At 42.1% G+C, this 12,552-nt stretch overlaps 1 protein-coding gene across 3 annotated transcripts in view; it reads right to left on the minus strand.

Annotated features, from left to right (window-relative positions):
- RAPGEF4 (Rap guanine nucleotide exchange factor 4) overlaps window positions 1-11,940 on the minus strand; it is a 277,233-nt gene extending 265,293 nt beyond the window's left edge. For 2 of the 3 annotated variants that reach the window (XM_028509418.2, XM_028509417.2), the window contains exon 1: window positions 11,729-11,927. In XM_028509418.2, coding sequence (XP_028365219.1) covers window positions 11,729-11,793 — 65 coding nt within the window. In that variant the 5' untranslated portion in view covers window positions 11,794-11,927. Of the gene's footprint in view, window positions 1-11,728 lie in introns of all 3 variants that reach the window. The other variant, XR_004902609.1, reaches the window with a different exon arrangement.
- Window positions 11,941-12,552: the final 612 nt, after the last annotated feature.

A 12,552-nucleotide genomic window follows, 5' to 3' on the forward strand; every position in this document is an offset into this window, starting at 1 on the left:
AAGCATTAGTGGGCTTTTTCTAAAAATGTTTTTCTTTTCCCCTATAATTGCCCTCATTACTCATTTTTCATTTAAAATTTTTTTAATTCCTCCAGTATAAATCGTATGAGATAAAACTCCCATCAATAAAGTTGCTGCTATGTAATTATAGAAATAAGTAGATTTCAGCACATAAAATCAATTTTATGCCTGGGTTGCTTGTCCAGATTCAAAAGAAATAGATTCAAATGCTATTCTATTTGTAGAGCCATTCTTATGTGGCAGAATTTGAACTGCAAAAGTCTTTGCAGGCATATAAAAATCAATAGTAGGTGATAAATTAAAGAAAAATCAATAAATAAAAGAAAACCAAGGTTAGAGAAACTAAAATGGAAAGAAGTTCTCTTCTACATAATTTTTCAACCTTTTAAAAATCATTCCATTCTATTGTTTTAATTTTTTACTATTTGCTCCCCCTTCTCCCTAAAACCTATAGTCTTTCCCTAAAACTGATGAACAAAATATACATATTTTTAACTCTTTCCATTTTGCAATTTGACTCCTTAATAATTCTCTCTCAGATAACCCAAAATAATAGCGGACTTACGTTAAGGCCCACTTATTATTTCTGTAAGCTCCTCTAAGAAGTTTCATTGCTCATTTGGCAATTTGGATATTTAGGGTTAGGACTTCTAATGACAAACATAAAAAAAATTAATCATCTAAATGCAGGTCTTTTTAAAAATGAGCTTTAGTTTTCTATCCATAATCTGTTGAATGTTGAATTCAAAAATGAACCTCTAAAATTGTTCAGATAAATATCCAATGAAGTGCTAAAAAGGCAAGCAAAGCAAAAGAGATAATTTAAAACTCAATTTGAGGTAAAGATAAGGTGCAGTCACGAGCTGATAAGGCACACAGTGACAGCACAGGGATGAGAGAGCACAATACAATTGTATTCCCGTCCAACCAGCCAGCATCCAAGTTGGGCCTTGCTTCGGAGACCTGCGTCTGGCTAAAGCTGCCTTCTTAAATATGCGGTCCTGTTGGTATTTCCTGTATCAATAGAGGGCTCCCCTATCTATGCTCTGATATCTGGATAATTAAACAGGGTCTCCTGGTCTAAGTATTTAAATGCTTTTTAGTAAATAAAAAGTAAAACCTGGTTACTGGCTAGAATAGCCTTAACTCTACAAATCAGATCTCAAAGTACCAGCAGGGAATATTTACAATGAGTCTGCTGCAGGCATGGTACCTGAACATTGCCACAGAGACCTACTGTTCTCAAATTGTCTTCAGTGTTTAACATAAAAAATTTATAATCAGGTTGCCATAGCATTTAATTAGTTGATGAAGAGAATATGATAAATAATATAAAAACATTATCAAAAGGCAGATGGTGAAATAGTGGTAGAAAAGTTGTTTAAGATAATGAACAAATCCTTGAAATGAGAAATTGTCAGAGTTTCTAGGTGTCCTGGACCACTCTGTTGCTCTGGAACATTTGTTGGAGAGGTCAGTCTTAGAGAACACTGACCTGCATGGGCGCCAGACAAACTCACCATTGATGAAACGAAACTGGCTAAATACAAAACCCAAAGTCCTTCAGCAGGATGGGGACGTTGGTACCATTAGTCAGCCATCCGCATCCATAGTCAAAAGCACACACTCGATATCTTTAGAACCTCATTTAAATAGTAGTACTTTTCCTAATCTGTATGGCACTCATCAGTTTTCCAGGGGTAGCTTTCCTTCTATTGTATGTAAAAATTACAATAAAGACAAAATAAACAGTACTTTAAATATCTTTTAAAAATAAAATTTCAAAATCTAAATTTCAAAATTTATCCCTTTCAAGCATTTTCTGAAATTACCTGTGTCTATTTCCTCAACTAGCTCCCAATAGGCCTTATTACAAAAATTAAAAGAAAAAAAGTGGTACCACATTTACTCGGCCTGTGTCCTCACAGCAGGCACTAGCCCAACACTTCTTGCCTGAAAAACTCATCTGCCTATTTAGTAAAGCGTGAATAACACTGATTTAAATTCATACTAGGTGGCCTCTCAGTTCATTCAAGGTCTTTGATCAAATGTTACTTCTGCAGAAAGACCTGCCCACCCTCTCTAATGTAAGACCACCCCTTGCTTTCTTCTCCTGTTCTCTGCTCTGCTTTCCTTTATTGCTCGCATCACTATCGGACGTGGAAGCACAGAGTGATCTGTCCCCCTGCTCCATCACTCCGTTTCTTCTTACCTCCGGCCTCCTGGCATTTATAACCACCTAACTCTTCCTGTTTTGTTTACCACCGTATTCCTCACCACATGGAACAGTATCCAGTACAGTAGTTACTCAACACATAGTTTTTTGAATGACTGACTGAAATAATGTTATGTTTTCCAATTACTATTTAAATTCACGAGGTCACGGGCCCTGACGATTCTCACTAACCTATCCCCACCCCAGCAAGCATGTCCAACACATGGAAAGCAGAGTATAAAATCTCCGAACGGACGAACTGAAGGGAAGTAGATGATTGAGATCAGGTCCTTTTCTCACAACACATTTGGGCTGAGGAAGGAGGACAAGAATACAAGGCAAGGAGAAGAAGACAGGACAGAAGTGACAAAGGAGTGGCAAGGGATACTGAAGATAAAACTTCTTACATCCCAAAAGTTTGTTTAAAAAGTTGATAAAGAAAACATAACACTCAGGAACTCGACCTTTTTCTGCAACATGTTCAGTAAGTAGCCACTCGGTGACTAAGAGGATAAAGCTATCAAAGCCTGAACACCAGGCAAGGCATCTGTACCTTCACGTGGTGTTTAAGCAGAACTGAAATTTCACAAACAATATCAAGAATCAAATTATTAAGTTCCAAGTAATGTCTGCTTCCCATCAAAGGTCTTTTGTATTTGTTTTCAACATCTCTAACAAACCATCTCTAGGGGCCTTTAAAAACTATTTCCCCATTTATTAAATAAAAGAGAGGTTCGGGAACTTTTAACCAATTTATAATAATCCTAGAGCACATATCATCTCATTTGATATGCTGACATTTTACAATTTTATTCCATGAAAAGATTTTCAGAAAATTATATTACTTAAAGATAGGCATTTTGATGTCATTTGGGTGCTACTAACACAAGTTGTTGGTTTCTATGGTAACAGTTTTAGGGGCCATGCTCTCTGTGGCATAACCGTGGGCTCTTGACCACTGTTTGTCCGAGTGGCGCCATCATCACTCCTTGAGCACAGACCCCTGCCCCCAGAGAAGGCCTCACAGAGAAGGGCTGCACCACCGTGAGGTCATACACCGTTGCTCGGCTATCAAATGAGCATGTAATTTTCCCCTGGCGGGTTCAGCCCAAAGTCATATTAATCTTCATCTAACCGACACAGAAGAACAGAGCTCCAGGTGTCTACTGGGAAATATTACTTCAAAGTCCTTGTTGCCCAATTTTAATAAGTATCAATAGCTCAGATGTGGAAAAAACATTTAAGGAGGATTTCTTGAAAGAGAAATGATCCATTCATTTCTAAAATATCCTAAAATATCAGAAAGCTGTTATGTTAGTCCCCTAGCTCCTTTAATATCCCTCTGGCATTAAGCTATCAAGGTGCATTTAGAGTCCTATGAAACCGATTGCAGAATTCAAGGCTGAGCTCTTATTCGTCACATTACACAGTATTTTCTCCACAAGGGTAAGGAGGTCAACAGGTCCCGGTAATGGTTTGATTAATTGTTCTTCTCTTGCAAAGAATAGGGGGTTTTTTGTAAACATTGAAATAACTGTATTTCCTTCTTTGTGCTGACCCTGAGAAATCATAGCAATAATGCTCATAATAGAAAAGAGAAAATTTTAAATTAATTTTCTAAATTTCCATTTTAAGAAGCAAGAAGAAGAAGGAGAAGAAGGAGGAGGAGGAGAAATTAACCCCAAGTAAGTGGAATAAAGGGGAAAAGGGGGGAAATCAATGAAATCTCAAACAATAATGAAAATCAATGAGAAACTGGTTCTTTTCAAATATTAAAATTAAGAAGCCCCCAGCAAGACTGATCAAGAAAACAGAGAGCAAACACAAATTACTAACATGGAGTATAAAGTACATCACTACATATCCTAAAGACACTAACAGGGTAATAGGGAATACTATGAACAGTTCATGCCAACAACATTGATAATTTAGATGAAATGGACAAACTTTGTAAGGCAGCTTGTAAAAACTGACACAAGAAGACATAGAAAATCTGAGTAGTTGCCTATCTATTAGAGCTTGAATTTGTCATCAAAACTTCCCACAAAGAAAACTCCTAGCCAGGTGACAGCTATAAAACATTTTTTTAAATAACATCAATATTACACAGCTCTTTTATAAAATAAAGGAAAGAAAAAATAGAGGAAAAAATGTTTCCTTATTCAACAAACTTCCATTCTCACACCTTTTTTTTCAGCTTTGTCCTGGAAATTCTAGCAAGTGCAATAAAGCCAGAAAAATAAAGAATAAAATACAAAGATTCGAGAGAATAAACAAAACTTCCAGTATTCAAGAAACGACTGACTACATAAAAATCCCTAAGGAACCTACCAAGCAACTGTGAGAACTGAATAACCTGCCTGAAGTTGCATCATTATTAAAATCAAAACCGGAATTTGAACCAATACAGTCTGGCTCCCAAATTCTTAACTTCCACGCTACGCTTTCTACTTAGAGGAGACCACGCAGCTATACTTGCTTTAGCCCACAAACACAGCAATTACAGTAGGTCTTTGGAGCCTCATTTGACAATCTGGAAATAGAGGTTCAGAAAAATTAATAACTTCACCAAGACTACATGGCTAAGGGCAGAGATGACAGAATGTGAATCCAGGTCTGGCTGACCTGAAAACAAAGCTGACTGGACACCCAGGTGCCTCCACCCCAACTAGTCAGTTTGCTTTCTTGGGTTTGACTGGGTCTCTCTCTGCCGCCCTCCCCGCCCAGTTATTTCCAGCCTCCTTTCTCTCGCCTCAGTCTCTCAGTACTTCGAAGGTGGTCTCTCCTCTCCCTCATCTGTGAATTGAAGCACTGGAGGGAAAGCTCACTCATCACTGCCACCATCCACCATGCATGAAGATGGATTTGAATCTGACTAAACAAAAACTAGGTGCTCTGTGGTTGGGAAGGTGGTCCAGGGAAATAAGCAGCTAAATTCATAGGATGTTGGAACTGACAGGGATCTGCCAGCCCTGCCCTCATTAGAAAAGACAGAAGTCTATTTGAGGAAACCCAAGCTAAGACGAGGAGGCACAGTCTGCTTTGCTGAGCACTGCGTGTCCTCTGTAGACTTCTTCAGGCCCTGTGGCGGCTGTGTTCAGAGCTCAGGCCGCAGGGCCCAGGGTGTGGTGGGCCCACTGCGCTCTGGGCACACCATCTTCCATGTGCCACCGGACTGAGGGAGTCCGGCTCTGGCTGAGACTCCTACACTCCGAGGGCAGGTACAATCAGCACCACAGAACGTAATGCTGACTATATATATCAGGTTGTGCTTCCTCTGGTCACTCCTCGAACAGATGTTATGTGCACCCATGTATTTAGGGCCACAACGAGATATCCCACAAGAAGTTGCAGAGAAGATAGTCACCGAGCATTAAACTTTAAAAATATTGCAAACATCACAAAAAGAGATCACTTGGTGTTACGCACTTCAGGATGGAAGTCTATACTTCCGTGGATTATTCTTGCCAAAAAAATATCATATCTAAATCTGAATAAGCTCTAAATCCAAATATCAATTTACAGAAAATACAGGAGACAAGGGACATATTAAAAGACACCATGGGGTACAATTAAAATTCAGACCATAAAAAGTACATGTTTCTTCAACAAATTTATTATAAGATAAAAAGAAATAGATGAAAGGAGAACCCAGATATTTTTTAAAAACTCAGAGACATAGTTTATTTCAATCCTGATACAAACTACCGAAAGGAAAAAGTTTTGAGGTAAATGGAGAAATTTGAACACTGACTGGACATTTGATTATATTAGAAAACTAATGTCAAACTTTTAATATATGAAAATGATGCTGTTTTCTTTACAAAGAGTCCTTACTTTTTTTCTTTTTTTACTGTTGTTCAATTACAATTGTCCCCATTGTCCCCCCATTAGTCTCCTCCACCCTACCCTCCCCCATCTCCCACATTCAATCCTACCCCACCCCCTTGTCTTTGCCCGTGTGTCCTTTACACATGCTCCTTGACGACCTGGGATTATACCCTAAGAATCCTGAAACACCAATTCAAAAGATCCTGTGCACCCCAATGTACAAAGAGTCCTTACTTTTTAGAGATATACGCTGAGAAATTTGAAGATGAAATAACACTATGGCTGTGATTAGCATCAAAATAATCCTGGGGGTAGTGGGAGTGAGTGAAATATAAATAAAACAAGACTGTGAGTTGATGATTGTCCGAGGGGGGAGGGGAAGGTGCAACAGAATTATCATACTGTTATCTCTTGTTTTTGTACATTTTGAAATTTTCCGTAATAAAAGTATTTTTAACAATAGATTAGAGCTATACACGTCAGCCAAGGAAACACAGAAAGAGCAGCATGTGTCAATGGTGCCGTCCCATCCCTGTAGGAAGCAAAGGGGACCAGTGAGAGGATTTGCCTACAAGTTGCTGACGCCTCTGTCCCTGAGGAGAAGGGTGCGTTTGGCCAGCTCACCTCAGCCCATAAACACCTTTTACAGTCAGGGCTCTGCACTGCAGCTGGAGATAAAATGATGAATAAAATACAGGCATCAAATGATGCACCAAGAAAAGTAAGTCGGCAGTTGCAGTGGAGTCTGACGTGTTACTGCAGTGTGCGGCAAAGCGTGCTACGGGAGTGCATATGACGGCCATCCAACTGGGAGAAGTGGCAGCCAAGCTGTCCTAAGGTACTCCCAGAACTGTGTTCTGATCGTACTCCAATTCCTGGGTTCCACAGCTCTAGGAAAGGGATGAGCTGGCAAGAAGTTGTGAGCATCCTGATCTGGCAGCTTTGCTTTTCATTGTAAATGCACAACACTGACCTCTCATGATAATTGGGTTTCCCATAAGGCTTGCCTAGAGAAGGCATACATTGGCCAAAAAATGGGTGTTCACTTCTCTGATGTTATTTTCAAGTTCATGAACCGTCTTTCTGGTTTTTACAGTCTCTGAGAGTTTAGTGCCTATGTATCTGTATCTGAACAATGTATTAATCTTTGATGTGCTGACAAATCAAAGTTCAGAGACTGCAAGGCCAGCCCTGACCCCTGAGAACTCACCGGGGGAATGTCATCGCTTGGGACCTGCCTGGGTGGACACCAGCCTCCCCAGTCTTCCTTCTGCTCCGCATGCCTCTTTGATCTTCTCTGTTCCTCAGGGTGGGCCTGTGTATGTGACGCTTCTCTGAGATCTGAGTCACGCTCTCTCACCATGCCTGCTACAAAGCATTTCGGTTTTAACAAATCTGTTCCTTGATTTCTCTGACTCTCATTCAATCACATCGAAATAGCTAACTCAACATGTATTTGGGGATTGAGTCAGATACAATGACACTATGTTAGAGGCACTTTGAAATGAAATGTTAATAAATTTAAAAATTCCTCAGCTGTTTTGAAAGATGTCAACCTTTTTCACATATCTATACTGTGTTAACTTTTCTTTCTGCTTTGGCTCATGGCCACCTGTGGTCCTCAAATAAGCCAATCAGCTGAGGACCTCCCTCCAAGCTGTGCTTCTGACTGAAGAACAAGAAACCAAATATTGTGACTCCTACCCAGACAAAGACAATTTCTTTCACCTCCAGTGGTTTCTCTGTCAATTACTTAACTAGATTCTTTCATCTATAACAGGGGATGGTAAACATTTTCTTCGAAGATCCATATAAGCAAATAAATTCTGTAGGCCAGTTTCCATCAGCTGCAGCTACTCAACTCTGCCATTGTAGCAGGAAAGTAGCCGTAGATAATACGTAACTGAGTGTGGCTGTGTTCCAATAAAACTTTGCTTATGGACATTGAAATTGAAATTTCATATAAATTTCAGGGATCATGAAATATTAATCTTCTTTGGTTTCATTGCCAACCATTCAGAATGTAAAAAGCATTTTTAGCTCAGGAGACACACCGCCACATCTGGCCCACAGGACAGAGTTTGCCAACTCTTGCTCAACAGCCATGAGTAAATACCGGCCATGATTCACTGTATATATGTGTGAATATGTGTGGCAAACACTCCCTTATCAACCTTGAGAATTATGACTTATAAATGGTTCTTAAATTCAGTGGTGGCAAACTTAAAATCTTATGGTAAAAAATATTTTCACTAAAATTAAACAATGGTCAGCACAGAAGAAGGAGGAGGAGGGGGAGGAGGGGGAGGAGGAGGAGGAGGGGGAGGAGGGGGAGATGTTACATATTTTAAATCCCAAATAGTGGCTACTATGTAATATGTTTCTAGTTAGCATCCCTGCTCAGGAAAAAATTTGTAAGATTTATGAGATGTATGTTTGTTTTGCTTTAACAATATCTCCACTGAGAGTTTTTCCAATGTCTTTTTTTATCCAATTTTTCAATATCTTTCTGATTTTTAAGATTAGTATTTGTATACTCTCATCTCCTCAACCCCACCATAGCCCAAGAAATTGGAGTTTTGATACATAAAAAGCCTTGGATTTTCTTTCTTCAACCTCTTCTCCCACATGTGAGCTTGTATAATGTTATCTTCTCTGTGATAACTTTCTAGGCATGCCTAATCAATATTTCTAAGGTTTTATTTTCCTAGCTTTGTGTGTTTCAACTTTCATTGCATACTTCTCTACTCCTGCAGACTTTCCACTTGACTCCCCTTTCCATTTCCGACTCCTGGGCCCTCTTTTTCCAGCCGTCCCCGACAGCTACCACTTGCATGGTGCATACATCTAAACTACTGTTCCCAGCTATGGAACGGGTCCTACGTCACACCCCAAATAGTGCAGAGGAGGTCAAGGAGCCATTCCCTCCTTTTTGTGTGTGTATGCCTGAAAATGCACATAATCAAAAGTCTGAGAAAAACAGAGCATGTATTCCTATACACTAGATTTAGTCACAAGAGGAATTGGTACTTGGGAAGAAATTAGCATATTTATATGTCATTCCTGTGTACCTTTGTTTACATTGCTGTCTCTGCCAGGCATGCCCTCCCTGAATTCTCTGCCTGAAAGAATTCTTCTCAGCCTCCACGGTCCAGGCAGGAACCTGTGGGAAGCATCTCTCGCACAGCTGCCAACTCTCTCCTCTGCAGCATTCCCAAAGCACTTCATACATCTCTATTAAAGCAGTTATCATTGCATTGTGGTTAGTTTATTATGTAGCTGTGCGACCCTGACCCACACCTCCCCCACAAAAGTGAGTGTGCAACTTTTTTGTTCCTCTTCTTTTTTTTCTTTTGCATCCACAATGCCCAACACAGTGCCTGGAACAGGGTATCAGGACTGCATTTTCAGAAATATTGAGGGCAGTGTGCCACTAAGGAGTCATTTCAGTGGACTTTCCCAGCCCACTTCCATCAGCACCCTTAAATTCTTTCTCCCCTAAAAAAATTAACAGACAATCTAAGCAAAACAGCAATTTATGAGATGCAATTGCTGATGAAACAGCAACTTCAAAATAAGGCCCTCTTACAATGAGATTACCAGTCCTAAACCATTCTTCAAAGGAATTCCACCATCAATGCTGCCAAAATGCAAGATTCTCAACATCAGTACTTACATGGCACCCAACAGTTTTCAAAGAACCTTCCCCATTTTTTCCCATTTGATCCACTAATCCTTAGTAAGACAGACAGTTCTATCCTCATTTTTCTGACACTCCAGTGAGTAACAGTGACATGTCCAAGCTCAGAGCTGGTGATAGCTCTGGGCCTAAAACCTTAACTTATTGATCTGTCCATTCTCCTACACTCCACAAATGCCAGGATCAGTATTTGTGAAGGGCTGGGTGGACTTTTCCCCCATTATGAATGGCGAGATTATACTGGGCAGTCTGTTCTAAAACTCCGCTCCAAACAGAATCAGTTAGGCAGATACACATTATGAAAAGACAGAGTCAAATATGCCCACTTCTGTTATTATTGCTCCATGATTTTCCCATGAGCAGTTATTGACTAAAGAGTTTCCACTGAATTACTGACTGTTCAAAAAATGGCCTGCCATGCATTTCTGCAAATAGAAATATATAGTATATTATCTAAAAAATTCACTCATGAGGAAGTACTACTATTTATAGGCTAAGAACAGCAGGCTTGATTTTCTCTTATAATTCATCTTTCCTGAACTATTAAATGTAGATTACTAATCACATTAGCAAGCTCTTCTCTTAAAAATGCTCTTGCTTCCTCTATTTATAATTCTCTATGATTTAACCATCACTTCAATTCTCTTACTATTTTTTGCATGTAACTCCTCTAATATTAGTACATATCATTTCATACATAAATAGGGCACTGCCTGGCCAAAATAAAAATCTTGCTACAGTGTGATAACTGAAAGTAAAGATTATTTTCAGATGTATTAAATTATCTAAATGAGCCGCATTTAGCTTTTCTCAAATTACTTAGTTTTTTTCAGCGAAGGCCTATCATAGTAAAGTACACAGAGCACATCACACTTAAGATTTTCAAGTCTGATCTGGTTACAATTCTACTAATTGTAAAAATACCAATATGGCAGAGCACAAAATATTTCCCACAAATGCAAATAGAGATAGCATGCAGATAGCTGTGAGACATGAATCATTGCCCTGAGGCACCAAATTCAGAAATGCAGAGGCTGTCACTCTGCAAGACTCCTTGCTCAGTTTTTAAAAGTTCAGATGCATCACTTTTTAACCAAGGTAATAAACTATAACTGCTAATATACTGTGTCGTGTTTACTGCCAAACCCACAACCTGGGCAAACAGAACATGATGCTGTTCGAACCTGGAAACAATTGCAGTCCACTGTTACACACAAGTCCTTACACAGAGCTGTCGTCGGGAGTTCAATGCTTCATGGTTTTAATTATTTTTTAGAGTAAGGTCTTTACCAAGGGAAGCAAGTATTGAGATGAAAGCAATCTCCGGCGTGACCTTCCTAACACAGACCTTGAGCAAGCAACTGTAGGGGCACAGGCTCGAAGGTACAGGACAGCTCCACGAAGTCCCTCACACTTTGCTTTCAGGAACAACAAAAAGGAATGTTTCTCTGCACCTGCTTATCCCCCAACCCTCTCCTTAAAACTTAAATTGCACTAAGAATGACCTGAACAGCTGGAAGAAGACAGGACTATATATTCATCTCTCCAGTGATGCCCAGAGAAAATAACCCCTCAACCAGGAGCAGAGCCTGGAGTCTGAGGGGGAGGGGGCGAGGAGAAGATGGGGGTCGCGGGGCGGGGGTGGCGAGGGGGGGGCGGCTGGAGAGGCTAGTGCTCTCACCACCACCACCACCTACCTCCACGCTGCACTGCATTTTCTCTACCTCACACAAAAATCTCGTGCAGGCAGCTCCCCACCAGAAGCAGGGGTCTGCATCCCCATGCATCCAGGATGAGGCCCCTCAGCCCCTCCCCCGTCCCTGGACCCTCCTCCCGCCGCTGGGCAGGCTGAGCCCAGGTATGGGGCTGCGGCTCTGGGTGGCTGTCCCCGCGATGGTCACTGGTCTCGGGCAGGGGCAGCACCACAGAGTCCCGATCAGTGGGGGCCCTTCTCGAGCTACCTTTTATCCAGGCAGGCGATCCACTCGGCCGAGGAGGAAGAATGGGCAGCGTGCGCAGCAACCATGTTGGGCAGCGGTGCGGTGTCCCCGGCTGCTGCGGCCTCCCGCGCTCACTCTGCCTCCCTCGTGTGTGGACGCTCCACCCAGCCCGCCTCGCCACCAGTGCGGCTGTGGCAGCCGCTCCAGGCCTGCCTGCCGAGCGGTGGGAGGGAGCGGACCTGCGGGGCGGGACGCAGGGGCGGGGAGCGCCCTGCGCGCTGCACTGCGGCGCCCGGGGGTGGGGAGCCCGGCGTGCGCCCGCGCGCTGCGGGGTGGGCGCCGGGTGGTGCCCCCAAGTGGCGCGCCACCTGCGACAGGTGGCCGCTGCATCTCAGGGAAACCTGGCCCCACCCCTCACCTCAGGGCCTCTGAAACGTGAAGGGAGAGAAAATGCCAGGAGTGGTGGGCGGGGGTCAGTCTCGCTATATTTTCCATATAGCAAATGCCACTAAAATGGCTGCTGCCTCTCCGTTTCCTTAGAAACCTGTGAGACTTCCTCAGCAGCTTGTCAAACTTGCAGGAAAGGTTTCTTGCTCACCTTTCCAGTTCCCCGTTTAAAAGGAATGGAGAGGAGGGCTTTTATGGCTTGGGAGGGGCACACCGCAGCTGTCCCCGAGTGTGGAATGCAGGGGCCAGTTGATCCTGAACGGGCAGGAAGGGCTGAGATGCAATGGAGAGGCGGCGCAGTCGCGGCTGGAAGCTGGGAGGGAGGCCAGTGGGCCAGGAGGGTGACCAGTGGTGCCTGAGGGGGTGACGAACTGGTCTAGGACCTTAGGCTTTCATCA

This window comes from Phyllostomus discolor, chromosome 4 (genome assembly GCF_004126475.2).
Source record: "Phyllostomus discolor isolate MPI-MPIP mPhyDis1 chromosome 4, mPhyDis1.pri.v3, whole genome shotgun sequence".
NCBI lineage: Eukaryota > Metazoa > Chordata > Mammalia > Chiroptera > Phyllostomidae > Phyllostomus > Phyllostomus discolor.